This window comes from Stigmatopora nigra, chromosome 6, assembly GCF_051989575.1.
Source record: "Stigmatopora nigra isolate UIUO_SnigA chromosome 6, RoL_Snig_1.1, whole genome shotgun sequence".
Lineage (NCBI taxonomy): Eukaryota > Metazoa > Chordata > Actinopteri > Syngnathiformes > Syngnathidae > Stigmatopora > Stigmatopora nigra.
This window is the reverse complement of record NC_135513.1, coordinates 6,207,925-6,235,910: the sequence shown is the minus strand read 5'-3', so window position 1 is coordinate 6,235,910 and position 27,986 is coordinate 6,207,925. Positions and strand designations below refer to the sequence as shown.

Genomic DNA, 27,986 nt, shown 5'->3' with positions numbered 1-27,986 from the left:
GAATCAAGGGTACGGCTTATATGGGCACAAGAATGCTGTACTCTCACCAGCAGAAGTAACATTTACTATTTGTTGGTTGTTTTCTGTTTTGCATTAAGAAAACAACCATTATGGGATGAATTAATTCCTTAGGATACAAGTTTAAAATATTTATAGATACAAATATTGCAGGCAAAACTAATACGTACTACAATTGGATATCATATGGAGAGCCAAAAATATTGTCTCGCGGTCTGCAATGGCCCCTGAGCCGCAGGTTTGAACCCCATCAATATGAATGTAATATAAGAAAAGCACATAGAATTTGTGCAAGAAAGAAAGAAAACAAACAAATTGGAAAAATACTAATGCATTTAGAGTAAATGAACAAAACAAGGTGATGGCTGAGTAGTTTGGGCACCTCCACCTCGGACTTTCGAGGTTTGGAGTTTCAATTATCAGACTTCTGCTTGCATGGATTTTCTTTTTAGTTGTTTGAAAAACACGTTAACTAATGTTCCTACATATACACTGAAATTGGTTCGTGACTTTGACCTCACCTTTTGCACAAAGTTAGTTGGGACAGGCTCCAGTCCTAATCATTCATGAGTGGGGTGGTCACGTCCGCATCCTTCACTAATGCACGTTCACATGTACTATTAATAGATTATCATGTGAATTATGCATTATTCAACAGCACGTACTGAATGAGGAGCCAGACATTAGAAGGGGCAAGAAGGCTTATTTGATGTTGCTGGTGGCGCCGCCATTGTTGCTGTTTAGAGTAGTGTATCCATTCAGATTTATAAATATGTTTAAAATTGTTGAAAAATGTGTTGTGTTTTTAGTTTCTTGTAAAAGAGCTACTCAAATAGTTGCCGTTTGGTGGAAATGCTTTTTTTTTTTTTTTAATTCAGCGAATTTGAAAAGTGAAACTCATAACCTTAATGGAAATGGTTTTTGAATCAAAATTTAATAGAGATTGACCTTGAGAAAATTATTTTCTCAGATATTTATAGAATCTGTAGAATGAATTCCACTTTTTTTAATTGAGCACCCTGACAATGATCAATTGTAAGCTTAAAAATTAACCTCGAGCTATTGCCTTATTTAGCTACAAGATGAGTGTTTTACTTTTATCATTATTGATTTCACTCTCACAAAAAAATGTGTTCTCAAGTTAGATTACTAATGATGGAATTCATTATATACTAGTATTTGATTAACATCGCGTTACTCCTTTTTTAATGATCACGTTATTAACCCGGGCAACAGGTTCTATGTATTCAACACTTAAAAGACTTTGTGAGACCTGCAATCAGTTGAAGTTTACTTTTGTATAGATTACCCTTTTCTCACCGCCTTTCATTGATTGCCTGTGAAGCCGTGGACCAACACAGAGGCAATCGTCATAAGTGGGTTGCAAGTAATGAGCTATGGATCAAATTTAACCAGTGTTGTGAATTTCATTTGACTAAATTAAGGCCAACTAAGGTCCAATCTTAATGATTGATCATTGAGTACTCATTAGTTAGTAGTTTAGAAACATTGAGTAGCTAATGAATACAAAATGTCCAAATAATGATTCATTTTCACACTTTTGCAATGATATACTATATCAGTTTTATTTGTAGTACAAGTCTCTGATTCCTAGTTCTACAATGCCTTTGAGGATTTCAATAACCAGAGGAAACCACTCAATATCCAAGTGTTATTTTATTTAGAAGATTGACAAAAATACAAAGTGCAAAACTACAGTTGAGAAAAGAAATACGGCAGTCAGTCCTATTTTCTTTGTAATTTCCTCCTTCCAGACAAGGGCCCAATACTCCTGTTTGCATTACAATACATAAAGTGCAGATTAAATAATAATCTAAGCCTAACCCGGTTAGTGTGTGCATAGGGGTAACTCATATGTATACTGTGATCAATAATAAATACAGCGTTGTGTTTATAGAAAACCTTAATGTAAGTTGTGCATACATCATCCCATTTAAATCTTACAGATCCATTTCCTTCTGCAAGCTAACATAAGTCTGGAAAGCCCAGCTCTTTGTAGTCTGCGTCCATGTCAGCGATGACCACGTCCATCATGTTATTCAAAGCCTGCTTCCCTCCACTATTGAGTCCCGTCTTCTCCTCCAAGATTTTAACGATGACTTCTGTGATTAGCTATAAAAATGTTAAAAGGCAAATAAGCATAATCTTATGGCCAATTTGTCAGAAGAATTTTTTTCTGACACAATTTGAGTTTCAGTTTTACCTTGAAGTTGACAAGGGCTATCTTGTGTTTGGTGGCATGGCTCTTGGACAGTGGTTTGAGGATAGTGGCATGATTGCCTTTAGCTTTCAGCAGTTCCCAGAGCTTCTTCAGCACTGTGACACCATGGGCAGAAACGGCCGGGTTTCCAGAAAGGTCACTTTGGGCGATTCCTGCAAACTTGGGGAACAGCTGAAGGGTCTCAGGGTGCTCAGTGAATAAGCTGTAGAGATAAATCATCCTGTTTTTTTGTTTTTTTATAACTTTTATTGATTAACCTACTATCTTGGACTGTAAACCCAAAATACCACTGACCGGATTAGAACCAGCTCTCCGTATGTGTTATAGTCCGCCTCTATGGGAGCCCAGAACTTCTGAATTGTGTCAAAGTCAGCCATGACTTAAGGATATGTTTGAAGAAACTGTGGGGAAAAGATTAGAGAACACTGGGGAATACAACGCTAATTGGAGTAAAATTCAAAGAGAAAGGAGGAGAAAATCCAGGACTATTATCCTTTTGTTCCAGTATTACAGCTGATGGCCAGCAGCCATTAGGCATTGCATCAAAGTCATCCTGAATATATTACCTCTGATTTGACCTCAATGTACTTTTCTGCATTGTGTCTGCCACATGATTAAAAGGCATGCATGTTTATTTTTTAGTCTTCAAAGTCAAGTTTTCAATCTTTTTGTCAATTCTCATCATTTACAATCAGACATTATAATTACAGAACTCCAGTTCTAACATTAAAATCAGCACAAGATGCAAATATACTTGCAGGGAATGATCCGTCCAAGTTCTGACCAGTTCTTCTTTGTATGACCTCTCAATTCACCCCAAACCCGACCTTTTATACAACGCCCCCTTCCATCCCATCACCAAACGATTCCAGCCCTCATTCCTGTCTCTTATAATGGTTGCAACACCTCGAAGCTTCATGTATAATTGCCACTCAGGATTCCAGATAAGCAATGATAAACAAAGTAAAACAATGTGTTCCCTGACCCGCGTTGAACTGCAGAAAATCAAGATTTTTAAACGTTAAAAGTTTTTTTTTATCGCAAATGATGTGTTTGTATATGGTACTAGAGAATTGAATTACAGAAACAGTGCCATAATTATTTAGACTAGAGAAGCCCGGTGAACTGTGACACTTGTGAGGATAAAGCGGTTCAGAAAATGAATGAAAAGAAAGCCAGATGTACAAATTTTGGCAAAACAAAGTCAATTTGTTCAAAATTAATCATTACTTTAAAAATATTTTAATTGATGGGAGAGTAACAGAGTTATAAAGTTATAGAGAACTTATTCAAGGTGAAAGAGAAGCTCCGCCCACACTAAGTAGTGATTGGTCAGGCCACAGCGCAAGTCCCCGTGTTATTCCAATTGCTTCTTCACTTTTGATCACGTGCGTCGCATTCCCGGAAAACCATACTAGCACCAGTGAACATTGTATGATTGCTCTCCTAAGTTGTCTTGTTTCTCCCTAGTGTTTACATTTTTTTACGATCTGAAGTTATTAGAACGTTTCGGTAACCAATTGCTAATCTTATCCCCGTGTTTTCGATGATACGACTTTTAAAAAACGTCAGAAACCTGTCCACTGCTTCAATGAAACAAACTGGTAAAATCTGTCCCATTTTCTGCCCATATTGCTGACTGATTTGTTCTGTTTTTAAATATAACAAAAATCAATGTATTAAAAACGTATCACATTATCAATTAACCAAAATGCACACACATACACGTACACATACATACATACACACACACACATACACACTTACACGTCCACCAACCCACCCACACTTACACACCCATCCACCCACACATACACGCCCACCCACACATACACACATGTTATAAAGCAAATGTAAGATTAGGTTTGTTGTCATTATTCAAAAGCATCTTCTGGTTTTCTCCAGAACTGTCAGTTCCAGTTCCATGGGGGGAGATCAGAGGGAAAATTTGGGGTCCTGAACATGGCCGTCCTGTGCTCTGCATTCATGGCTGGGCTGACAACTGTGGTACCTTCAATACTCTCATTCCTCTTCTCCCTAAAGGTAATTACAAATTGTATTAAAAATTAAATATAAAATGTTACAACTAACTTGTAACTTGTATCGCATGCATTCTCTAAATTGCTGTTCATGCCTGGCCCTGGCATCGAAAAGCAGGATAAACAATATTAAAGCAAATGAGAACATCAAAAATATGCAGATATACCAAAAGAAGCAAATGAATACCTATAATATTTCTTCTGAAATGAACTTATTGCCTGCCACTGACGGTGATAGACGTTCAATACATTTGATCAGGGAGGGTTGGAAACAAATGAATTGTTCAATGTTTTCTACTAGTGACAAACTAAGTTAAATTTACACCGGATGGATGAAAAGAACCACATGACCGGACGATTATCATGGTCAATGGCATCTATACTGTATGATGATGTTAGTAATGAGAAAAACTCATTCTCATTTTCTTCCAATAAAAAGCAGGATCAATGGCAGGTGCTTTATTATTGTGGCATCTTGTGGCCAGGATGAAAACTATTGTTAAAATTAATTATGCAGTGACTCACCCCGTATTCCGCGGGCTCTTTTGATTCCCGAGAAAGGCATTGAAACCTGTGATGAATTCCTGGTGGGACTTGTATCAGTAATCTGTCTCTCTTCTTGCTGCTCTTAGAGTGCAGATATGTGGCAGTGGACTTGGCAGGTCACGGACTATCTTCACATCGTCCTCCTGGCGTTTTTTATGCTTTTACTTCATATGTGGCTGATATTCAAAGAGTTGTTGAGAGTAAGTCATATCAATGTTTCACAAAGCCTTTGTGTGTTAGTATATATATACATATATATATATATATATATATATATATATATATATATATATATATATATATATATATATATATATATATATATATATATATATATATATATATATATATATATATATATATATATATATATATATATATATATATATATATATATATATATATATATATATATATATAGTATATATAGTATATATAGTATACATACACAATTTTTTTAAAGGGGCAAAAAGAGGCTCCTATTGATTTAATCACATTGTTTGGTCATGTTCAGAAGCCTTGAGGTTCAATGGCAAGTAAAACCAATGTGGGATGTTGTATTGTGATGAGATGCTGTAGCTGCCTGATGATCTGTGAAATTAACTCCCACAGCCCTCCACTGGCGCAGATTTGCCATCATGGGCCACAGTATGGGTGAGTATAGGCTTGCATTAGTCACATCCACCTAAACATTTCTTCTGAATGAATGTTCGCTTCTCCATCTTTGTTTAAGGTGGTAACATTGCTGGAATGGTAAGTTGTGGCAAAATGCTCTTTCTCCTTTGTTTTTGTTTTCAGCCGCCTTCCATTCTAATCAATGTTGACTTAGACCCACCTTGTCTTTCTTTCATTTAGTTCAGTGCTCTTTTTCCTGAAATGGTGGAAGCTTGTATCATGCTGGACTCTTATGGATTTTTACCCACTGATCCGGTAAACTAAAAATAATGTTTTCTCTCTCCCAAATTACCCCACATTTGGGTAAAAAACTTAAAATATTTTGATTGCGATTTTCAGTATCCATTATCATGTATACAATGATTACCACTGCTATTCAATTTCAATTTTATTATCAAGTGTTTGTGGCTGGTTGTTAAACACATTTAGAGGTTCTATTTAAATTGTGTGTCTGCCCTTGAGTCTTGTTTAAACAATGTAAAGCCCTAAAACAATCTTTGTTTTCTCCATCTAACAATGTACAGTTAAATCATTATAACATGACATTGCACAGAGTGGATTATCTCAAATATCAGTGATAGAGCCTATTTTCCTACAGAGTACTGACCTCTAACCACACGGTGTTATTTACAGAATGAAATGCCAAAAATATTGCGGCTGGGGATGGATGACATGCTTAAGTTTGAAAAGCAGCCTGAAAAGACTGAGAGAGTTTACACCTATGAGAAAGCAGTAGAGAGGTATGACCCAGTTTTTTTATTTTAACTAGTTTTTGTTTTGTGCAAAGGACTGTATTTAGCGTCTGTATTGATCTGCTCTCTTTTTGTTCCAGGCTGTTGGGAGCAAACCCAGCTTTGTCTGAGGTTTCTGCAAGCAACCTTTTAGAACGTGGTCTTGTTAAAGTTGAAGGAGGTTTGGGTTTTATTTTTTTTCTATCTTCTCTGCATTCTCATTCAGAACAATTGTAATCTCTTCCTTCTGCAAATTCATTGTTATCGTGTCATCTTTTGCAGGAGTGGTCTTCTCACGAGACTTCCGTATTAATCTGGTAAGGTTCTCTTGAATGTTTCACCCCTGAGATTTGATATTTATACACTGTGACTGTCTTTTGTTCATGAAGAAAAACATTGCTCGTATTAGCTTGGAGCAGAGTCTGGTGATGCTCTCCAGAATTCAAGCCTCTGTTCTTTTAGTTCTGTAAGTTATTTATCAGCCACATACAATCATGGATGTCATAGTGTTATACTCCTACATTTGTACATTCCATCTTTTTTTTTTTAGTGCAAATGAAGGCTTTGAGAAAATATTTGCAGAACCAGACCAGAGGAAATTTACATCTGAGCTTCTGCAGGCCTATGGACAGAATCATGTAAGTATTGTTGTGTTTTAGCTTCCATTTTATTTATTGCGAGAAAGCCTGAGTATGTAATTGTGTTGACAGAGTGAGACAGTCAGCTTAACAAATAATAGATAGAAAGCGGATGGATCTGACCATGTCTAATGTTTAAATGACTAACAAACTGATGAAGTAACCTACTGGCAAACATGCTGACAGTACAAGAGACAGACACATTCTGACATAAAGAATGATAAAATAGCAAGAAAGTCATGAGGGTTTTTTTTTATTTGTCATTATACAAGTGCAATGATTTTTCCTTCCAGGTTTAGTCCGACCGAGAGAATTACATCACATATTACTTGGGGTGCAGACTAAGCTGCAGGAGGAGCAGGAAAACAAATTGAAGAATTGACTATCAGACTAATGCAGTGATTGCGTACAAGAGAAAAACTTTGCAAAAAAAAAGTAGACCTGAGAAGACTTTGCGGATAGACAGGAAGAAAATGTCACTTTCTGACAGGCCCACTGACAGGCAGAGCAGTAAGCAGGCAGGATGATAACCACAGCGACAAAATAGACTAATACACAGTTGTCAAAAGTTTACATGAATTTGTGAAAAACAATTTCATGGCTCGCCTGAGGTTATTTATTATAGTATATTTAGCTATTTCCACACTCTGATTCTTTTTCCTGATTGTAAATACATTGTTGTAAAAAAAAACCATAAAGTTTACTTATTTTATGACTTAATTATTGGTTACCATAAAATGTGACTTGATCTGAGTCAAAAATATACATACAACAATGCTAATATAGGCTTCTTTGGCCATTTCGACTTCATTTCACTTTTGGTAGTCTTTGCTGATTTCTTTTGAGAGAATTGTTGCTGTTCTTATACATTTGTTGACTTTTGAAGATTAACTCCAAATGTTCTCCATTAGGTTTAAGTCAGGACAGTAGGAATTCTTTCTAAAACAAAGAAAATTCCTCTACCACTTTAGTGAATGTATTGTAAATTCAAGAGACATTGTTCTTTGCAAAGTGGATTTAAACTTTTGACCTCAACTATAGATAGCAAAAAGGCCTTTCGACGTACCATCCAAATGACCACCGAGTGATTCAGACACACAAACAGACTGACAAAGGTACTGAATGACATTTGACAAAATGACAGGCTCAGTGAAAGAAGGAAAGTGGTCTACAAAATAGTTGATAAGTGAAAAGGCTGACAGACAGATAAGGTAGTAATTCCACAGATGGATAGAAAGGACACCAGTCAGACCGATAAACCGAAAAATGACAGCAGAAAGCAAAACAGATGGACAGTTAAAAAGGCCAGACCAATGCTCCTTCGTTAAAGACAGAAAGACAAGCCAACATTCTGCTTGGCTGGAAGTCAGCAAGCATTAAGAGAAATAGCTTCATAAAGCAGTTGCAAAAGCACTATGCTAAAGGTTTCTTCAACTGACCCACATAAGTCATTTAATGTGGTCAATTCATGCTGATGAAAAGTCTTAGGAGTAAACACGTAAGGGGAAATGGGTGCTAATCTCTTTTGCTTTACGTTTCTCTTGTTTCCTTTACTTCAGCACTCGGTGGTGAGGGTACCCGGCGGGCATCACGTCCATCTGAACAACCCTGAGGTAGTCGCTCCACTAGTATCTGAGTTCCTCCACAAAAAAGTCTTATCATCGACAGTCAGAGCAGACGGGCTCACCACTAAGCTGTAGGAAGAGCACTATACTCCGTACACATTAAATAATGCTCATTTCAAATGTTTTAGTGTTCAGCTGCTAGTTGCGACGCTACTTGAGGGAGCCATTGTTCACACTTGTAATAAATATATGTTGCCTCATATGGCTGTTTTCTGCGTTCCGACTAGTATCTAATAATATATGCTCCCCTCAGGGTGAAACACCATATACAGATACTTGTTCTGTCAGTACCCCCATATTTCAGGCCCTGGAGCTACAGTATTTAGGCTCTTTTTTCTATAGTCAATATGGGAAACAACCTCTTATAGTCCCAAGCGATGTCTGTTTGTTTTTCTTTCGATCTTTCTGGCCAATCAACTGGTGCAACATAAGCAGACATCAGTTGCTAAGTCACCTGCTAGCTGATGCCTATGAGCAACCCTTTAAATCACTGACTTTGAAGTCTCCTGCCATTAATATTTCAGAGGTTACATGAATAAATCAAAAGGCAAGTTGCAGAGGAAAGCAGCACTACCACAGCGGCTCTGGGGCTGCATATTAGTGAGGTGGTCGGGCCTCTTTACTCTGTGGAGGATTTCTGATTTGCATCGCAAGCGTTTTGCATCCTTGAATTCAGTTTCTCTTTCCTTGGAAGGCTTTCTTTAAAAGCTGCTGATATCCCATGGCGTTTCAGAATTTTTCATTTCTTTGGGTTTGTGTATTAGCTGAAAAAAAACCCGCCATGTACTAGAACAAAAATGCTGGTGTAACAGCCAGCCCTCTATATCATTTTTATTCGACCCATTTTTACTAGGAAAGCCAGCTTTATTTGTAATGTGCAATTTATACACACGGTAACTCAATGTGACTTACAAGATAAAAATAAGCATTTTTAAAAATGCCAAAACTTCAAACTGTCTTGGCAGAATATTCTATTTGTATGCAGCATAACACAGAAATGCTTCTTGTTTGCTTTAAACTCCACTATCCGACCTGAGTCTACAAGTCTCAGAGCCTGACTCTGTTTACAGTCTCTTAGCATTTTTTTTCTTAAGTATTCAGGACCTAAATCATTCAGTTATTTATAGACTAGTACCAGACTTTAAAGTCTAATCTGTAGCTGGCTGGAAGTGTACGTATGTATGTGAGACTTTAGAATAGAATAATAACCAGACATTCTTTTGTTTTGGAAAGGAGTTCTTTTGTAACCATTGGTGGGTTTGAATTCAATCAAATGGCTATAATATGAGGTCCCAAAAGAGTTTGTCCTTTACCCTGGGGTAAAAATATTGAATGTGAATATTTGATGGAAAATTGAAAAATTTAAATTTGAAGGAAATAAAAAAAAGAGAAAGAAATTGAATTTAGAGTAGCGTGGCTATGTAGATTACTACCCACAGTCACCCAATACATTGATTGATCGCTGCCAGGCTTCCTAATCAAATTGGATTGGAGACCCATCACTGTCAATAACAACAAATATTTATTTATGAAATCAAATTAAAGCTGACAAAGTTGTAGGATTGATATGCTTCCTTCGTTTCAGTCTCATAAGTGGTAATTTGATAAAGCCATGGTGTGGGCAATGAAAAAAAACTACTATAATTTTCAAAGCAACTCTTGTTCGTCTACCACCCAGACTCAATAACAGCCAATGAGGTAATTTATGAAAAACCATTACAGCTTTATTGACATTGGAACTTGTTCATGTGTTTCAGGAATTTCAGTGTTTTAAAGTTTTTTGTGGTCATTGAAGAACAATTTATTTTTAAAGTAACTCTGGATAATCCTAATCAGCTGCAGCTAATTCAGAATACTGCAACTCAAGATTTAAACTCTGTATTGGACCCAAGCCATTTAAGGACATTTCTTTTTCTCAAATGTGTATCATGCTCAAAACTGAGATTCCCTAATGAAAAAAAAACTAATCAATCTTGAGTCAGTTTTTAACCTTTTAAAATTTAACACTTTGATATAACGTAATGCCATAATTAAATGATTAGTGTGCTTGCTAGATAAACTCTCCCAAGATGTGGACAAAGATTCCATTGCAGACTTGGTGAGTACCACGCTGCATACACTTACACTGCTGTACTGACAGTATATAATTAGTTGGCCCAATTTATCCTGACATACTGCATTTTACACTCCTCAGATGTTCATCGGATCCAATCAGTCAGTAGTTTAGCTACTGCGATGTCATTTGTGCTGTAATCAATTAGCAATCAGAGCATAGTGTAGAATTTCTCATTAATCACTCTAAAGTGCAAACCCATTTTGTGTAGGGCCTATCTTTAAATTTGAATCTTGGCTGCAAAAGGCACCTGCTAAGCTCATGTAGAAAATAAACATTTTAAATCTCAGGCCTGAACTGGTTATCATGCCCTGCAGTCTTTGAGCATTCCCCTTTCGTTGTGTACTATTTGGTTTGTAAATGACATGCTTGAGGTAAGGTCATACAATTTTGTCTTCAGAGCCGAAACAACCAATTGGAGTTTGAGTCAAAGGAAGCATATTTTAAAGGGTATTATTTTCCAATGGCTGTGATTGTGAATCTTTGTTTCTCTATTTGTGCCATATGATTAGCTGGCAACCATTTCAGGGCATACCCTGCCTCCTACCCAGCTAGGCTGGGCTCCAGCACCCTCGCGGCCATCGTAAGGACAAGTGCTGCAATTAATGGCATCTTATCACCGTAAGTGCAATTTCCAGATTTTTTTTCTTCCATTTTAACATAGCCCTTAGTTGATCAGTGAGTATTCTTCAGAGATGTTAACTTTATTTTTCTCTAGATTTTTTATTGTTGTCTTCCTCAATCAAATAAAAAGTTGTTGATTTTTTTTTCTGTTTGTATGGATGTAGTTGTACTCATAATGAATTGTGCTACAATTAAATAACGGGTGTGGAGAAGCATTATTATTTCTATGATAAATGAGTATAATTGATACTTGCACATAAGTATAATATGCATTTCATTCATTAGTGGTGGAGTGTTGAATTTGTTTCAATTATACATGTATAATAATAAAATAATGTTTGCATTGGAGATGTGTTGCAGTTTGTGGCCAAATAAAACAACAAGCTCTTTATTGGAGGCTATCATCTTCTTATGTGGGACACTTTGGACTAAATTGCAGAGTGCTGAAGATGTAAAAATAAAATGAAATCTGACAGTGATGTGTCATCTTTCAAGTCGGAGGCATCTTGGTTTACTTGTATTGCTTCCAGTTTAACGCGGTTCTAGATGGAGGTGTCAGAAAAATGCAAAATGAGTGAATTTGTTTTTATCTGCTCTTGTCCTCTCACAGGAAATAATCTGTCTTCACTTTATCCTCGTGTGTTGGCTGTGTCTCTTTTGGCAGGATTTGTCTTCCCCTCCCCAGACACCAGCGGCTTCACTCAGTGAGTCACTGTTCATCCCTTTTAAAAATGAAGCATAACATTTGGGCCCCAATAGGCCAAGTGTCTTTTTGTTGTCAGCCACAATACTTGGGACACTAGAGACCATCAAGAATATAAGCTACTGTTATACTATTGTTCTGTTAGACAAGACTGGGCACTTCATCAGTTACACCAGCTAATGTGGATGTGGGCTTGGGCATGCAATGTGTTTATTCATAGCTTACTGCAGGGGTGCTCATCATGTTGTTTGCCATGGCACTATTGGTAGATTTCATCCAGTTTGGTGGTTTCATTTGGGCCTAAACAATGTCTCGTTCGTACATCGCAATGTGCCCAGCGCAATACTCACACTGCAGGAGATGCAAAAACTTATTTTGAACACACTTACCTGTTTTTTTTTACTATTATCTACCTCATTAGGATCTTATGTGTGGTGCGACAGCCTCGCCTAACTTAAACAACCTGTCACAACTGCACGTTAAGTGATACATTGATCTGGGACACTTCAAACGTGCCGCAACTATGATTCCGTTCGTTGTCCTTTGGTGGTGATGTCCCTTCGCACTCACTGCAGATCGAGCCCCCCCCCCCCCCCCCCCCCCCCATTCCAGCAATATACTGATACTTCACAACTGTGGCCAATTCTACAAGTTGGTCACGACAAAACCACATCAGTAGGATGCCAGATCGGCCCAAGTAAGTCCCTCAACTCAATGAGACATAAATCTAGAAATGCCAGATCTTGTTTCGGCAGATTCCAGCACTAATTATTCCCTGGATCGATTCAAAATTGAATGTTGGTCATTTGTGTTTGAGAGTGCTTTTGGAAATTGACGAGTAAGTGTGAGTATTATGAGCAGATGGGTGAATTGCACCAAGTTTCCTAATTTTTTACAGATGTCAGTTGGAATACCCATTACCGCAGGTCCGTAGCGCATAACTGAAAAAAGTCATGAGTCCCTAGGACTTTTGTTTATTTTTGACTAGATCTTTTGTTTTTTCCTTAATATTTTATAATGTTGAAGTTCCACAAATTTGAAATTAATACGATAGAAAATATTTTTGTATCAATAAAAGTGTAAAGCCAGATGCAAATCTACATTTTCTAATATCCACCATGTTGTCCAGTGCTGATTTCGATGAGCCACTTATTTTTCTGATTTGTGACGTAGTACCAATTGTGGATAACGAGAAGCTGCAACTAAATGTGTAGTTTAACACCTAAGATTTGCTGCTCACAGCCTTGGGTGAGAGCAATCATCACACACTAGACTATTGTTGACATTATCATGCGTATAATTATCTGTTCCACTTAGTGGAACCAGGTGGAAAGATGATGTCTGAGCACGGTTCCCAAGTCAATTCAATTGAAAACAGATCAGTAGACAAAATGGCTATCGTTATTGTTGTTTTTTTTGCTGCAATTTGTAGCCTGTAAAAAAAAACCCTGTTAAACTTGCAAACATACCAAATTGGTGAACATCTGGAAACTAAAAACAGGTGGTTGTCGTAACCATGTATTTAGTTTCAATACTATATACACACCCCTGAAGCAGACAATTTAAAGCAGCTACCTTTTTGATGTGAACTTTAAAAAAAAAAGTGCTTGGCATTTTGAAAAACACTAAAAAAAATCTAATCAAAATGAGCCTTTAAAGAAGTAAAGATAAAAACACAACACTGTCTAATGATTAAAATTATGCCAGCACAGCTTTCTTCTTGCCTTAAAGTGTCACATCATCATTTCTGGCTTGTAAATGTCGTCTTTATGACCTTCTCGTAATCTTGCTGCTTTTTATGAATCCCTTCCTCGGGCTAAAAATAACCACCCAACTTCTTTTCTCTTTTCCTCGCAAGCAATAATAATTAATCATCTTTACTCTCAAACATCGTCGCGTCTGACAACACAACACACACACACACATACCCCAACCCTCCTCCTTCTCCCTCTCACAGAAATTGCATGATGGCCCTGGGTGTAAAATTGAGCGGAATTGATTTTACGCGGCCAGCTGAAAACGCTGAAGACATCTGAAGGGCTTGCACCCGTCTCCCCATACACACCCGTGCCCAAAATGATGATAGTTATATAATTTTCCTCCCACACCCTCCTTTTCCTCTATGCCATGAGCAGGGGTGTTGTCATAGCAACCCCACCCCTTTCTTTGAACGTCACAGGCGTCAGCTTGGAGGATGAAGCTGGATGCAGCATCAGTTCTTGTGTGTCTCACAGAGCACCTGTCCTCTTCTTCTCACTTTCTTTCTGTTTGAAAAACACTGAGAGCTGCCGCGCGCACATCTGGCTCTGCGAGGACAGATTTGATCGCAGACTTGACTCTTCTGGGGAGTCAGTCGCGCACCTTCACGCGCTTGCCCGGCTGCGTGCACAGGTGAGCTCTTGTGTGTTTGTTATTTTTATTTATTTATGTTATTTTCTTTTACTATGCCTGGAATAGATTTGGATTTTGTCAGATATAAGTACTGATGTATGCGTGTTATCTTTACTGTCTTTATAGTATTTTGGATTCCACATGGGTGACATTTGTGGAAATGTGTATGGTGCCGCATGCATTACCGACTTACTACAGTGGAACCGCCAGACTAAATGGAGCTCAATTTAGTTATTGTATTTAATTAACCGACTTCTAAGTTCTTCTAATTTTATTTCCTCGTTCAAATATTTTAAAGTAAATATAGTTTAGCCTTTCATTTTTTCCCCGTTCACCCTCATCAGTTTAATCTAGAATCGACCCCTGGGTACACCCTGAAATGGATGCCACCCAATCACTTAGAATGTAGATGAGTAACACACAGGGAAAACATGAAACTTGTACACTATACTGTGAAGTCATTTTACGTTCTGTGTGGAATCAATAATATTTTTCTCATTAAGAATTTAATACAGAGTTGCCAGAACCGAGCCCTGCGGCAAATGCACTAGTAATTGACTCCCTGCATAAAATATTCTGAATTTCCTTTATTATTCCTACATTATGCATGAATGAAACTTCTCAAATCACTTTAACCATACGATGAACAGTATTAAATTGGAAAAACAGACTTTAATTTTTTTAACAATATTATCCATTATTTTTGCGTTGGCATAGAATACAAGCCCTATGTGTTGGCATTCTGGTTAACTCAGTTAAGAATAAAAAAAATAGTTTTGCAACAACAAAAAAGATGATGTCCAATACAGAGCTTCAACAAGTGTGTTGTACTGCCGTCTGTTGGCCAAGGTGGACACACCAGAAGGAGCAGGTCAATTTCTATAGATTGAAGATGCAGCAAAAACTACTTAATTCTTTTATTTGCTTTAATTGCTATTGTCAGTGTTTTTCATACACATTGATAAATGGCATTTCCCTCTCTTTCTTTCCAGAAACCTTTTTTAATGTGCAACAGATAATTGGCATTTTCACAAATTTCAGTGTTTTGATGTATGAACATGGTCACATGACATACTGAACTTTTTTTGGTTGAATTTCAAAATATGTGAGACTGTCCAGCAAAGAAAAACAACTGCGCAACTGTGATCTTCCTCTCTTCTCTCCCAACCTCCAGCTTAAACTCTCCCTCCGCATCCACATCCGACTTCCAACAATGTCGTGGTTGTTCTTGGACTGGTTTGTGCCACTCTACTTGCTGGTTTCCGTCCTGGTGCTGGCGGGCTTCGGAGCGTGCCTGTACTTCCTGGAGCCCGGGCTGCATGACACACACACGTGGAGCAACAAAAGTAACAGGCATCGCCCGCTGGTGGCCAGCGTAAACTGCCATGGTGATGATACAGATGCTCTAATATGATCCCATCGGAAACCAGAACGGGGGGGGCTTGATAGCAGAAAATGGAGGGATGATCTGTTAAGCCTTATCCCATCACACCAACTTTTTGCTGATCCCAAGCATATTGTATTCCCCCCACCCCCTCAATGAGGAATCAGACTAAAGTAAAGCAGATGGGTTCTACTGTAAATGATGCCAAAAAGAGATTGTGGCTGGGCATGATGGTCCTTGAGAAGGCTTGATGTCAACTTTCATGACATTGTCCACCAGTGCCAATTTGTACATTTTCTATTTCTTCAAGTGTTATATTTTGTTGATCTATGTATAACAATTTTATTTGTAAAAGTCACTTAGGTAATTGCACAATGTGTTTTTTTTTTTGTTGTTATCCTTCACTTTACTTCAAATAGAGAAAATCACCCAATTTGGGGTTGCACCAATGCCATTTTTTTAGCTCCTGATACTGATTCTGACACCTGTCTTCTATTGGCCGATTCCAATACTTTTCCAATACCAAATTCTTTTAATTCAACATTTCTACAACTCATTTGAATGTAAGTTAATTAAAAACCACACTAGTATGTTCTGAAAGCCATCTCTGACCTAAAATTGTTCAATCAATATATTTTTTAATTCATTTTACTCCATTAAAAAAAAATAACCAAGACACTACTTAAAAACGTGGAGGAAATTCACCAACATAAATTCATGATTCCGTTAAAAGTTTGGTCTGTAAAATGTCATAAATTGGCAAAAATGCTGTATTTCATAGTCAAAGCTGATGTTTGTAGATACCCATGTCATTTGATGAGATAAATTTAGCTATTCAATCGTTACAAATATTTCTCATTATTGTGCAGTGCCATTGTAAAGCCATTGACCTCAAAACACTGCATGATTCTTGCTGTTAAAGCAGATTTTTTTGGATTAGATTTTCTGGTGTATCTTGTATTGTGGCTGCTGATACTGTCATCCAAGTGTGGCCACCAAACATTTATATTCAGAAGTCTTTTACAGATTTGTTGGTAATTTGTTGACCTATTGTTAACAGTACACTACAAATGAACATATTTTAATTTAAACTTAATTCAAAAGGTACTCTTTATTATTCAGATTCTTGGTTGAATATAATTCCATGAGTTAAACATATTTTAATGCCCAATTTAAATAACTTTTTGAAGGGTGTGTACAACATAATGAGACGCATGAGGATTATTTGTACCTGTGTGTAGTTAGTAATGATCACAGTGTGTAACTAATAAAAGAAGCTGATGTTTGTTCATAGATGACAAAATATTTACTCCAGAAATCCTTTTTTTTCCTAATGATTTCTACTTGCTGCAGGTGAGTCACCCATTGTGATATTGTGAAACTGTCATATTGGTACTACAGTAGTGGTAATGATAATGTGTTATGTCTAGGGCAGGCCATGGCTCTGAGCATGGATGCAGCGTGGGTGTGAAACAACAGTGCAAGCTCAGTATGGAGGAATCACGAGAATGCACGCAACACCAACCATGTCTTTCCTCATCATACTGTAATTGTCGCACTCAAAACAAGCAGGCAGCCTTCATGTGCAGGTTGGTGGCTGATTTGTTATATATTATTGTGTATTCACTACCAGAGTTAAAAAATGCATTTGATTCTATTTCATTGCATTGTATCTTTTGTACCCACAAATTATGATTCTTACTGGTCACTCATTTACTCATTGACATCCAATGCATTTTGACCGAGAGGGAGCAAAATATTATACTCACAAGTCATAATGGATTAGACATTCACTGCCGTCAATGGCACGGAAACATGAGAATTCACAGCCGGTCCACCCAAATTAAGTAGATTAGTAGATTATAGGTTTTCAAAATGTAACAAGTTAAATACTATGAAAAAAAGAGTGTCATTTAGGGTGCTAATCAGTGTGCATTCCTGTTTTTATTCATTTGCATTTCATTCTGTTTTTGTTAACATTGTATCAATTCATAAACATGTACATAATTATATCAAATAATAGTATTAATACTATAAAATATATTTTATAACATTTTCTAATATTTCTTTGTATAGTGACCCAAAAATCACTTGCTCTATAAAGTTTAAAAGGTCTTAAATGTCAACCTGTACCTTTACAACCTGTACATTATAGTAACCACTGTCACATGACGTGTTAAAATGCCTCAAAATCACTCAATCTACAGTAAAAATAGCGGTAAAATGCGAAGAACACACAACACAGTACAACTGATAATCCAGCACACACACTACTAACGGAGTTGCTCAACAGTTTGAATGTTGGAAAGTAAAATGAAGACATACGTGAGTAAGAAATGTAGTGATAGGTTGTAGAAATGAACACATAATAAAGAAACATGGTTAGGGGAATTTTCTTCTGTCTGTTTTTTGTGAATTTAATTTAAATTGTCTTTTGCTTCTTTCCCGAATGAATTGCGAACCTCCTCACATTGTTTCTTTATTTCATCTATCACCATGTTTCACTCTCCTCTCATTTCCCAGATGTAAGAAGCAGCACAGGCAAAGGAAGAATGAACGTGTTTGACCGTCTGTCACCTTTAATCCCTCGACTGTCGTCCTCTTCCAAACAAGCAAAGGACCGTTCTCATCCTCCCCTTCCTTTGTCTGCTCCTCTCACAAGAAAAGCGATTGATTCTCCCTCACTTCCTCTCCAGGGCCTCACCCAAAGAAATCAAAAGCAGTCAGGCAATGACAGGTAAACAACAGCTCCCTCCTCATAAAAAAAAGTTTAATTTCCTAAAAATGTACTGTTAAAAAAATAAATGGAGGCATATTGAAATTTAAAATACATTTTCTTCATTAACATAACATGTAGGTGTACACACATTAACAGTATGTTTTTGTCATGATTCATTATATTGATTTTAAACATCTGATCTACAGCACACTTTTATGTGTTACAAATAGTCTATACAATTGTGATACTGAATTTATTGCTTAAGTTTGAAGTTCTGAATGCACTAATGACCAGTGAACAGCATGAAAGCTCATTCCAAAAATACTGTGGGTACATACCCTTGATCATTTTGTCTCCTTTAAACTAGCTCGACATGTTTTGAACCTGTTTGCTCACCCGCATGTCGATATGATGGAGAAATGACTAGACAACATCCTGCAAAGCCATCTTTTATCTGTCTTCCAAAGACGAACGCCTTGGAATTCTCTAATAGAGGTATAGTTGAATGGCTTACAACTAATGAGAAAAATAAAGACAAAACACAACATTTAATATTTCTTTTATATATATTTTAAGACCAGGTTTTGCAGCGTTATCATCTATCTGGAAAATCTGAAAAAATGCAATGTGAGAACATAGCTCATCTTAAATCTGTGGTCAGCATGGAGGCCTGCAGAGTACCCTCAAGAAAGGATCTATCTGTCAAAAATACGAAATTGACATTATCAGACACATCAGTCAACACTGAACACGAGAAGAAAAGTTTTGTGTTCAAGCCTCATGTCAAGGTCGATCAGGATAATGGCTGTCAATCAACAGACAAGGCTGGAACAATGCAAGCTCCCTGGCTGATGTACAAAGGAAACATTTCTAAGACATGTCTGGTACATCCTGTTCAAACCTCTTGTGCACCAATCACCAGAACCTCAACAGCAAATGTCAATGAAGAGTGCTACTTTCTAAAAGGAACCCGCTGCCATGAAGATATCGTGAGATTCCGGCCACATCCATCAAACCTTGACAAGGACCTTTTGGGGCTGTCCAAAAGGACTTGTTTTGCAGAGGAGCCTTATTACGTCAGCATTCATTACCCAGATTCAGTGTATGAGGGTGAGTATGGAGAGATTGGAATAGAAATGAAGTAGGTATCAATCATGGTCAGGTGGTGTGATCAGATAGGAAATGTTTATTAGCAGTCTGGCAGATATGTTGATTTACAAAAACATTGGTTTGAGAATTAATTCATTATGGCACAAATAAGAACAAAGAAGTATATTCTTTAAAACTATATCAGGTTACATTAATCAATTTTTTTAAAATGATCATGGAAATAATCAAGATTGCATGATAAGAAGAGCAATATCTGATTTTTTTAAAACATTTTATTGGGCAAAGACTAATATAACCATCATCTCATTCATGTATTCTTTATCCTCCACCAAGAATAATTTATATTAGCGCTGTTGCGATAAACAATATATCTTCCTGTCTTATACTGCCCCTAACTGGTGAAACCAGAGTGAGCCGTAAAATAGCCATTCAATTGCTGCAGTAAGAGTAAAAAGGTTTATATTTGCCATTCTACTAAACTCATTGGTTAACAAAATGACAAAAAGTCCAATACATTTTAACTAAGAGGGTTGGCAGCAAATGGACATTGTTGATGGCACATGTATTGCCTTCTAAGATAGCAAATTACTTCATAAAATGTTGTAATTACTGCGTGCTGTATGATCGTGGTTAGCCCTCCCAGTTTATATGGATTAGACCATGAGTGTCAAAACTGGTCCTTAACCACTCTAGGCGAAATAGTTCAATTCTAATCTAGATTAAACCCCCATTGCCATCAATGGCAGTCCATGTGTTAATTATTTAATTACTTAAAATTTCCCAAAAAATATATACTACATGAAACTAGTAATAAAGGTTTGTCCATTTGTGGCCTTTGAATGAGGACAAGCACTCTAGTAAATGATGGCAAAAATGTCCCTAGGGGTGTGGTCGCATTGCGCGTGCGCACCGCATCTTCCCACGCCCTCTTTCATCCTGTGTCGCCTTGGTAACGGAGCAAAAAAGACAAGAAAGGAGGGGCAGGGTGGTCTCCAAGCCACAGGGAAGGAAGGAGGGTAGAGGAAGAGAAGCTGCTTCTCATCTATTGGGAGCTCCATTGTTGAAGTGAGGCCACGTTAGCATCGGACGTCGTGTTTGCAGGTTAGTTACATAGCATCTGTTTGCATTCTCGTCCCATCGGCCGCTCGTCTACGCCGTCCACCGACAGGGACAATAGGGTCTGATGTAGCCTGCTAGGATGATGGTGTGGAATAGAACCCGAATGGACAAGGGGTGCTAAATCGGAGCTTTTCTCTTTTAGCTACGTAAGATGTCTGTGTGTATTGAGGGAAAGAAAAACAGTCGCTATTTTCACGTTTGCACTCACCACATTATCATGTGGTGCTCGATTTGATTCGTCTCAGCATGCGGTAGTGTGTGCATGCATGTGTGTCAAATGGCAGCACAGTCCACTGCGTGGTTTCTTCACGTCGTTAATGTGACGTGACAGCCTGGGAGAGAGGCATCCTGTGTACCAGGCTGCCCTGGAAGAAAGGCCGGCCGACAGCCGAATGGCTTGCACTTCACTTGTCTCTTATTTGTTGTTATTAATATCATTGTACCGTCTGTGAGACTGTACTAGTTGATTCAGCTCACATGCAAATGTTTTTCCCCCACTCCAAGTGGTGTTGATGGCCCTACTTGTCTGCGTATCCGTGTATTTAATACCATGTCTCAAGGTAGTGTACTTATTCTTATCAACTTTTACTACCAGACCTCATACTAAATGTTAATCAAATGGTGGTAGTGTTTTTTTAATTTAATTTAAGCAATGCTTTAATGTTGATTTCCATCAACACTGCATTCTATTTGAATATCCATCATTCAACATGGTTTCTCATATTTGTATCGCACAGTTCTGAGTTTTGGGATTTGAGGTATTTGCATGGTAAATGACATGTGTGGGTTTTCTATTGGTTTTTGTGATTTCCGCCCACCCACCAAAAACATGCAATGTTAGGTTTCTGGAAGATTCCAAACATTCATAAATGTTAGTTGTTAGTTTTTTTACTGTCATTCTGACAATGTATGACAAACAAGGCAAAATATATGTTTACATACATAAAAGGAGTTTAAAAAAACATTGAATAAAAACATTTTAACTTCCTTAAAAATACTGCCCTAAAACAGGAATAGCTCGAGCACAATGCTTAAATTCGCTAACACCCTTTACAATAAAACCTTAATCTGCAGCAAAGAAAAACAATGAATCAAAACACTTTCTTTAGAACTGCACAAAACAGAGTATAATTGTGCTATGTAAAAAAAACAATCAAACATTTGCCTATCTGTAAATGATATTTTGGAAGTACTTAACAGGCCACATTAAAGAAAGCATTGGGACAATTTTGGCCCATTGTTGTTCTGCTGGCGTACTTCCATGTATGTGATAGTCAACTATCTGGGTGTAAATAGTAATTTTATCTCTTTCCTCTACAGACATGTCAGACATAGTCCCTCCAGAAGTGAGACCCAAACCAGCCGTCCCTGCCAAGCCCCCTAATGTGTGTGCTCCCTCCCCCTCCAACCACTTCACGCCTCAAGGCCAAAGCTTAGGAGGCCTTGGAGGAGTGGGCGTGTCCACCACCCTACCCCCCAGCTCCATCCCGGTACCCATTGGAAGTCACGGAGCCGGACACGCAGGCTCTCACGGCACCGGTCTCGCCTTGGGTCATGGCGGAAGTCACGGTGCGGCACACGTTAGTGGTCATGGTCACAGTATCTCCAACAGTACCAGTGGAGGGTCCACTCTTCTGGGGTACATTGGTATTGATACCATCATCGAGCAGATGAGGAAGAAAACCATGAAGACGGGTTTTGACTTTAACATCATGGTTGTGGGTAAGTGTGCCTGTCGTGACCTGGTGGGAAATGTAGTTGTTGTTGACTTTTTGGCCAATAGATGTACACCTTATTTTGACTTGGAGAGGCTGGCAAAGAATGAATCAAAATTGATTGGACGTCTGAGTTTAATCCCCATTCTTTTACATAGGAAAATATTCTACAACCAAATGGACTCTGTTGAACCATAAATATTTCACTGTACTGTACTTTAGGTACAAAACTATCTGTTAAACTCATGATAAAATACTGGTGACTGTGGTTGCCAAAATATTGCTATTATAAAAAGGTAAAGCAGCAAAATACATTTATATATGTTATAGTGTCTCAGTACCTACAAATTCACTGATAATTTTTTTCACTGAAAAAATCGGGAAGATGTACATATTCAATTTTTATAGTCCTAAAGTTAAAATTTAGTTCTTTTTTTATAGTAATTTGTCAAAATGAGAGTCAACTTTTTACTGTGTTACCGTTTTGATGGTATAATTCTGGCAACCACGCCTACCAATATGTTACTGTCAATATCACTTTCTTTTATTTTTAAACCAACTCCTTAGATAATTATTTTTACTGTGTCTGCTCTCAGGTCACAGTGGTCTGGGAAAGTCGACCCTGGTGAACACTTTATTTAAGTCCCAGGTGAGCAGGAGGAGTGCAGGGTGGTCCCGTGATGACAAGATCCCCAAAACTGTGGAAATTAAATCAGTGTCTCACGGTGAGTACACTTAATCACACAAACACACGCAGAGACACTCAGAATTTCTATTTATAGAGAGGAAATAACATAGTTGCCAGGTCATGCAGGAACCCAGACAATCTGAGTTTTAACAAAGTGCCAAAAATGCTGATTAATCTATCTTTAAACACTTTTTGACTATTATTCCATCCTTCTTAACCTTTGTCCACGAAGTTTGTTTATTTTCTTTTGTATGGGTGGTCTGATTAGCCCATTATTTGATGTATTTATTTTTAGGAAAACATTTATTGGACTATAGATATCTTTTGATATCTTTATAGGAGTGTGTATGTGCCTTTGACTTTTTTTTCTGTTGTTCTGGTCATGAAGTTGCTTTATAAGTATTGAGTGAATTCACAAGCAGGTGTAATAATGTCCAAGGAAAAGCTAATAAAATAACAGATGGCTGCACAATAGCAAACACATAACAACAGTGTTTGAAGCAGGATAAGTAAGGTAATGAGGAAAAGCTTTTCTGGCAGACAATCACATCAAATATGTTACAAGGCTTGACTTTAATGACTTGAATTGAATTTTTGCTTTAGGCAATGATGCAAAGAAAAAAATCGTAGCTGATGGTCATTGCTGAAAAGGCTATGAGAAAAGCAAATGACTTTAAAATAAATACTATAACCAGTGAAATTAAATAATATTTTTTGGTATTTAATATCCATCCCATGCAAATCCAGTGTTGTTGATTGTGATTGTGTGTTGGTTGCTGTCCGGTGCTGAAAGTTTTGACCTTATTTCTGTAAGTTTATTGATGACTGGATCTTTTGCCTTGAATCCCACTGAGTAACTTTCTGAGCAGACATTGACATGAAGGCGGACACTTATAGCATTTGCTTACAAGCTGACTGAAAATATTTCCCGCTAATGCTTTGGGTGTTCCGCTAAGCCAGACATTTCTGGGACAATCACTGGATTGGCAGGCGGATGTAAACTATACAGTACCACCCCGTGATTAAGAGCATGGAGGAGTTAGAGGTAATAAATCAGTGATAATCTGCTTGGATGGGCCATTTTCATGAATATTTCTGTTGAGTTTTGCAATAATGTTAAGCTTTTTTTGATCTATGGATTTCCTATACCATGAACAAGGAAAATAATCACAAACAACTGTGATTATAACCCTGTCCATATGATATATCATTGACAATGATAGAGATATTTTCATTGTTATGCTGTGAATTTAAATTTGTTTTTCATGAGGAGATAGATGCCCAATCCATATCAAATGGGAGGGTTGACAAAAAAAGGATTGCATGTCCATCACCTGTCAATGAGAGAAAAATGAGTTCATAAAATAATGTAATTACTGTGTGTGATGCTATTTGAGGCCAGTCATGCTCTCAAGTTGTTCTTTAATCGTAACATATTCTCTATTATTTTCTGATTCTGTGTATGCAGTTATTGAAGAAGGCGGTGTGAAAATGAAGCTTACTGTTGTGGACACCCCAGGCTTTGGAGACCTAATCAATAACAACAACTGGTGGGTGCCTTGCCATTTCACACACTCTCATTTCACTATTTGAAACTTGAAACACTTAGTTTAGTATTGCACTTAAAGGACTCATTTTTTTAGTTACTATATTTGCAAATTGTTTTATTTTTTAATCTGCTCGCAGTTGGGAACCCATTTCCAAGTACATCAATGAACAGTATGAGAAGTTTCTAAAAGAGGAGGTGAACATTACTAGAAAGAAGCGCATCCCAGATACAAGGGTGCACTGCTGCCTATATTTCATCTCCCCGACTGGACATTCGTAAGTGGGTCATTTGGCCTGGACTAACTTTACTCCAAGTATACATTCATACATGCCATCTGTATACATTCTTGCAAATCTGATGTGTATGAAATTGGGTGTAATCCATAAAACTGCGACTATGAGAACTTTCAATTCTCAGAACATTGAAGGTTAATGAGACAGATGAGACATGACAATTTCATTTCTCGTACCTCCGTCTGTCATCGGGATTATTAGCGCTTGTGTCCTCCAACCAACATTCTGCTCTTTCATCTCTCAACCGTGTGCGGCAGACTGCGACAGCTCGATATAGAGTTCATGAAACGCTTGAGTCATTCCGTCAACATCATTCCTGTGATTGCCAAAGCCGACACCATGACCCCCGAAGAGAGACAAGAGTTCAAACAACGGGTGAGTGGACCTTCCTACCTTTTCTGCTTAGTGTGGGTTTGTACATTCAGAATGCTAATTGTCATACACAATGGTTCTCTTCACAATAAAACTTGAGCAGTTTATTCACTTATGGTAGACTGGTTAAACACAGTTTGCTGGGATAGGTGCCAGCATCCCCCGCGAACCTTGTGAGGACATGCGGTTTGGCTCTTTTAAAATATTCAACTCAAAGTCTTCATTTATTTTTCTTTTTTTTGGTGATGCAGGTTAAGAAGGAGCTGGAAATGAATGGCATTGAATTTTACCCACAAAAAGAGTTTGACGAAGACATGGAGGACAAGAGCGACAACGACAAGATTAGAGTAAGTCATCATATACATAAGACTCACGCAAATGTTGCCCGCGGCGGTCAGTGAAACCATGTGGAAATGTTTGGTGTCAACAGGAGGCCATGCCCTTTGCTGTGGTGGGCAGTGACAAAGAATATCAAGTCAATAGCAGGCGGGTTTTGGGGAGAAAGACTGCATGGGGAGTTGTAGAAGGTGAGCGCTCATTTTTTCCCCCGAATATTTACACCCTCAGCCAATGCAAATGTAAATGCAGATAAAGATATTTAATTCTGTTTTTGGATTTGTTACAGTTGAAAATCCAAATCACTGCGAGTTTGCCCAGCTGAGGGATTTCCTTATCAGGTAAAAAATAGTTCCATTTGATTGGTCAGTACATTAAATTGATGCAAGCGGGAATGTTCTCCTCAACTTGATGATTGAATACGCTACATTTGGGCTAATTTCTTTTTGTTTTTAACTTATCTTTTTGTGTACAAAGGTCCCACTTACAGGATCTGAAGGAGGTGACTCATAACATACACTATGAAACATTCCGTGCTAAGAGACTCCACGAGAACGGAGGTCTGCACCCAGTTGAAGGCCCGGAAAGTAACCTGTGACCAGTCAGTGTTGTTGTACAACTTTAGTGACACTGATAGCCGTGTATGCCATCATAACTGCCATTGCTGCATGCTTAAAACACACCTAAATGTGTAGCGATCAGTGTCATTTCAGTTTTATTTAAATTACTATTGTTGTTTTATTTTTTGTGTGTCTCAGAAGAAAAGCTTAAATCAGTCATAATTCGTTTAGTCATTTTTATGGATGTTTGGTGACAGATGGACATACAAGAACGCTTAACTATTTATTCATTTTTGTGTCATAAGGACGTTTAATTACATTTGCCATTGTAATTAAATGAAAATATGACCACAAATGTCCATTTTGGAATATAAAATATCCACACTAATCAATGCAAAGTCCTCAAACTTGTGCCAAGTTAATATGATTAAATAGTTTAATGGATTTAATACATGTTAAATGCATTATGATACATTTTATTAGCATTCAACTAAAAGAAGATAAGGGCTTTTTAGTTAAACTATTCTTTTCTGATAGGAAAAAAAAAAGAAAAGAACGGGCATTCTATTCTTTACCACTTGGTGGCAGCCCTCTTCTTTTCTACTTTGGGCCTGATTCTGAGGTTTCCATTTACCTATTTTGTTGTTATATTTGTCTGCAGTCACTGGTAATTGATGAAAATACCATCATCCGATGGGTTTTAAAAAGAATACAGTATTACATAACAAACAAGTGTTTACAACCAGAGGTGGGCAAACTATTCCACAAAGAGCCACAGTGGATGCAAGTTTTCATTCTAACCCATAAAAAGGACACATTTGCACTAATCTGGTGTCCTACAAGTGCAATCAGTGGATTGCAGTCAGGTGCTTTTTGTTCTATGCAGAAATCTCATTGGACAAAGTGTCTGTGCTGGATGTTTTGGAAGAAAATCCTGCACTCACAGTGGCCCTCGAGGACTAGTTTGCCCACCCTGGTTTACACAGTCTTTGAAGTGTAAACTCACCTGCAATTAACTCTATGCTGTAATGGACACATTAGGACAAAACTACTGGAAATTACATCAAACAGGTTTTCAGTGGGGTTATTTGAATGAATGAATTGAATAATTATTTTAGACAAATGAGAATTTACATAATTTTGATTTGTGTAGGCATGTCTGATACAAATAAGACAGTGTTTTCCGGGATTTTTTTCAATAATCGGTGTGACATGATTTGGTTTTTTGGTTTACTTGTGCATGCTATAATTGAAATGTTTTGTGTGCCTAACCAATCAATCATTTCTGAACATGCTTTAAGTTAAATACAATATCTGGAATAAAACAGTGTTATGCCTGACTAATTTGGCGGCACACAATTAACAGATTGCTTATCCTTTTCATTTTAAAACTTTTCCAAGGTGCTGTAAAACATGGATATAAAATTTAAAACAATATTGAGTTATGATTGTTGCTTGTCTTATTTATTGGAATTTATTTAATAAATGACATTCCCATGGAATTGTTTTGATTTAACCGTGTTTTCATTTAAATTAACCCTAACATTGGGTGTGATTTAAAACTTATTTAAAAGCTTTGTTCAGTTTTCCTGAAGTACTCTGGTCACAGTGTGAGGAGAAAAATACTACTACTACTTCAAATTAGTTAGCATGTCCGCCTCACACTTCTGAGATTGAAGGTTCAATCCCTGTTGGGTTTCAACCTTCCCGTGTGGAGTTTGCATGTTCTCCCTGTGCCTGCGTGGGTTTTCTTTGGGTCTACCGTGTTCCTCCCGCACCTCAAAACATGGACTTGT

At 37.5% G+C, this 27,986-nt stretch overlaps 4 protein-coding genes across 4 annotated transcripts; 3 read left to right on the top strand and 1 right to left on the bottom strand.

The window, feature by feature from the left end:
* Positions 1 to 1,895: 1,895 nt before the first annotated feature.
* mb (myoglobin) lies at positions 1,896 to 2,689 on the bottom strand. The gene is made up of 3 exons (XM_077718876.1): positions 2,555 to 2,689; positions 2,243 to 2,462; positions 1,896 to 2,151 (listed from the first exon to the last, which is right to left on the bottom strand). Exons 1-3 carry the CDS (start codon positions 2,635 to 2,637, stop codon positions 2,005 to 2,007), a joined length of 450 nt encoding a protein of 149 aa, XP_077575002.1. The 5' UTR covers positions 2,638 to 2,689; the 3' UTR covers positions 1,896 to 2,004.
* A 967-nt stretch (positions 2,690 to 3,656) lies between these two features.
* serhl (serine hydrolase like) lies at positions 3,657 to 8,716 on the top strand. Its single transcript, XM_077719810.1, has 12 exons — positions 3,657 to 3,864; positions 4,166 to 4,303; positions 4,932 to 5,045; positions 5,458 to 5,499; positions 5,579 to 5,598; positions 5,701 to 5,775; positions 6,154 to 6,260; positions 6,353 to 6,432; positions 6,534 to 6,568; positions 6,641 to 6,717; positions 6,802 to 6,889; positions 8,449 to 8,716. Exons 1-12 carry the CDS (start codon positions 3,807 to 3,809, stop codon positions 8,587 to 8,589), a joined length of 975 nt encoding a protein of 324 aa, XP_077575936.1. The 5' UTR covers positions 3,657 to 3,806; the 3' UTR covers positions 8,590 to 8,716.
* Positions 8,717 to 14,048: 5,332 nt separating this feature from the next.
* Positions 14,049 to 17,032, top strand: smim45 (small integral membrane protein 45). Its single transcript, XM_077719136.1, has 2 exons — positions 14,049 to 14,345; positions 15,520 to 17,032. Exons 1-2 carry the CDS (start codon positions 14,082 to 14,084, stop codon positions 15,757 to 15,759), a joined length of 504 nt encoding a protein of 167 aa, XP_077575262.1. The 5' UTR covers positions 14,049 to 14,081; the 3' UTR covers positions 15,760 to 17,032.
* A 3,476-nt stretch (positions 17,033 to 20,508) lies between these two features.
* Positions 20,509 to 26,831, top strand: septin3 (septin 3). Its single transcript, XM_077719475.1, has 10 exons — positions 20,509 to 20,659; positions 21,998 to 22,399; positions 22,989 to 23,117; positions 24,549 to 24,630; positions 24,767 to 24,904; positions 25,180 to 25,297; positions 25,546 to 25,641; positions 25,725 to 25,821; positions 25,920 to 25,971; positions 26,108 to 26,831. The coding sequence occupies exons 2-10, from the start codon at positions 22,000 to 22,002 to the stop codon at positions 26,226 to 26,228; spliced, it is 1,233 nt and encodes a 410-aa protein (XP_077575601.1). The 5' UTR covers positions 20,509 to 20,659; positions 21,998 to 21,999; the 3' UTR covers positions 26,229 to 26,831.
* The last annotated feature ends 1,155 nt before the right edge of the window (positions 26,832 to 27,986 follow it).

Coding starts and splice junctions, on each gene's coding strand:
- serhl (XM_077719810.1), top strand. CDS start 3,807: ATGATACGACTTTTAAAAAACGTCAGAAACCTGTCCACTGCTTCAATG. Junction 5,046..5,457: donor TATTCAAAGAGTTGTTGAGA/GTAAGTCATATC, acceptor TAACTCCCACAG/CCCTCCACTGGCGCAGATTT. Junction 6,718..6,801: donor GCCTCTGTTCTTTTAGTTCT/GTAAGTTATTTA, acceptor TTTTTTTTTTAG/TGCAAATGAAGGCTTTGAGA.
- smim45 (XM_077719136.1), top strand. CDS start 14,082: ATGAGCAGGGGTGTTGTCATAGCAACCCCACCCCTTTCTTTGAACGTC. Junction 14,346..15,519: donor TTGCCCGGCTGCGTGCACAG/GTGAGCTCTTGT, acceptor CCCAACCTCCAG/CTTAAACTCTCCCTCCGCAT.
- mb (XM_077718876.1), bottom strand. CDS start 2,637: ATGGCTGACTTTGACACAATTCAGAAGTTCTGGGCTCCCATAGAGGCG. Junction 2,463..2,554: donor GGAGAGCTGGTTCTAATCCG/GTCAGTGGTATT, acceptor TTATCTCTACAG/CTTATTCACTGAGCACCCTG. Junction 2,152..2,242: donor TAGCCCTTGTCAACTTCAAG/GTAAAACTGAAA, acceptor ACATTTTTATAG/CTAATCACAGAAGTCATCGT.
- septin3 (XM_077719475.1), top strand. CDS start 22,000: ATGTCAGACATAGTCCCTCCAGAAGTGAGACCCAAACCAGCCGTCCCT. Junction 22,400..22,988: donor CTTTAACATCATGGTTGTGG/GTAAGTGTGCCT, acceptor GTCTGCTCTCAG/GTCACAGTGGTCTGGGAAAG. Junction 25,642..25,724: donor GCGACAACGACAAGATTAGA/GTAAGTCATCAT, acceptor TGGTGTCAACAG/GAGGCCATGCCCTTTGCTGT.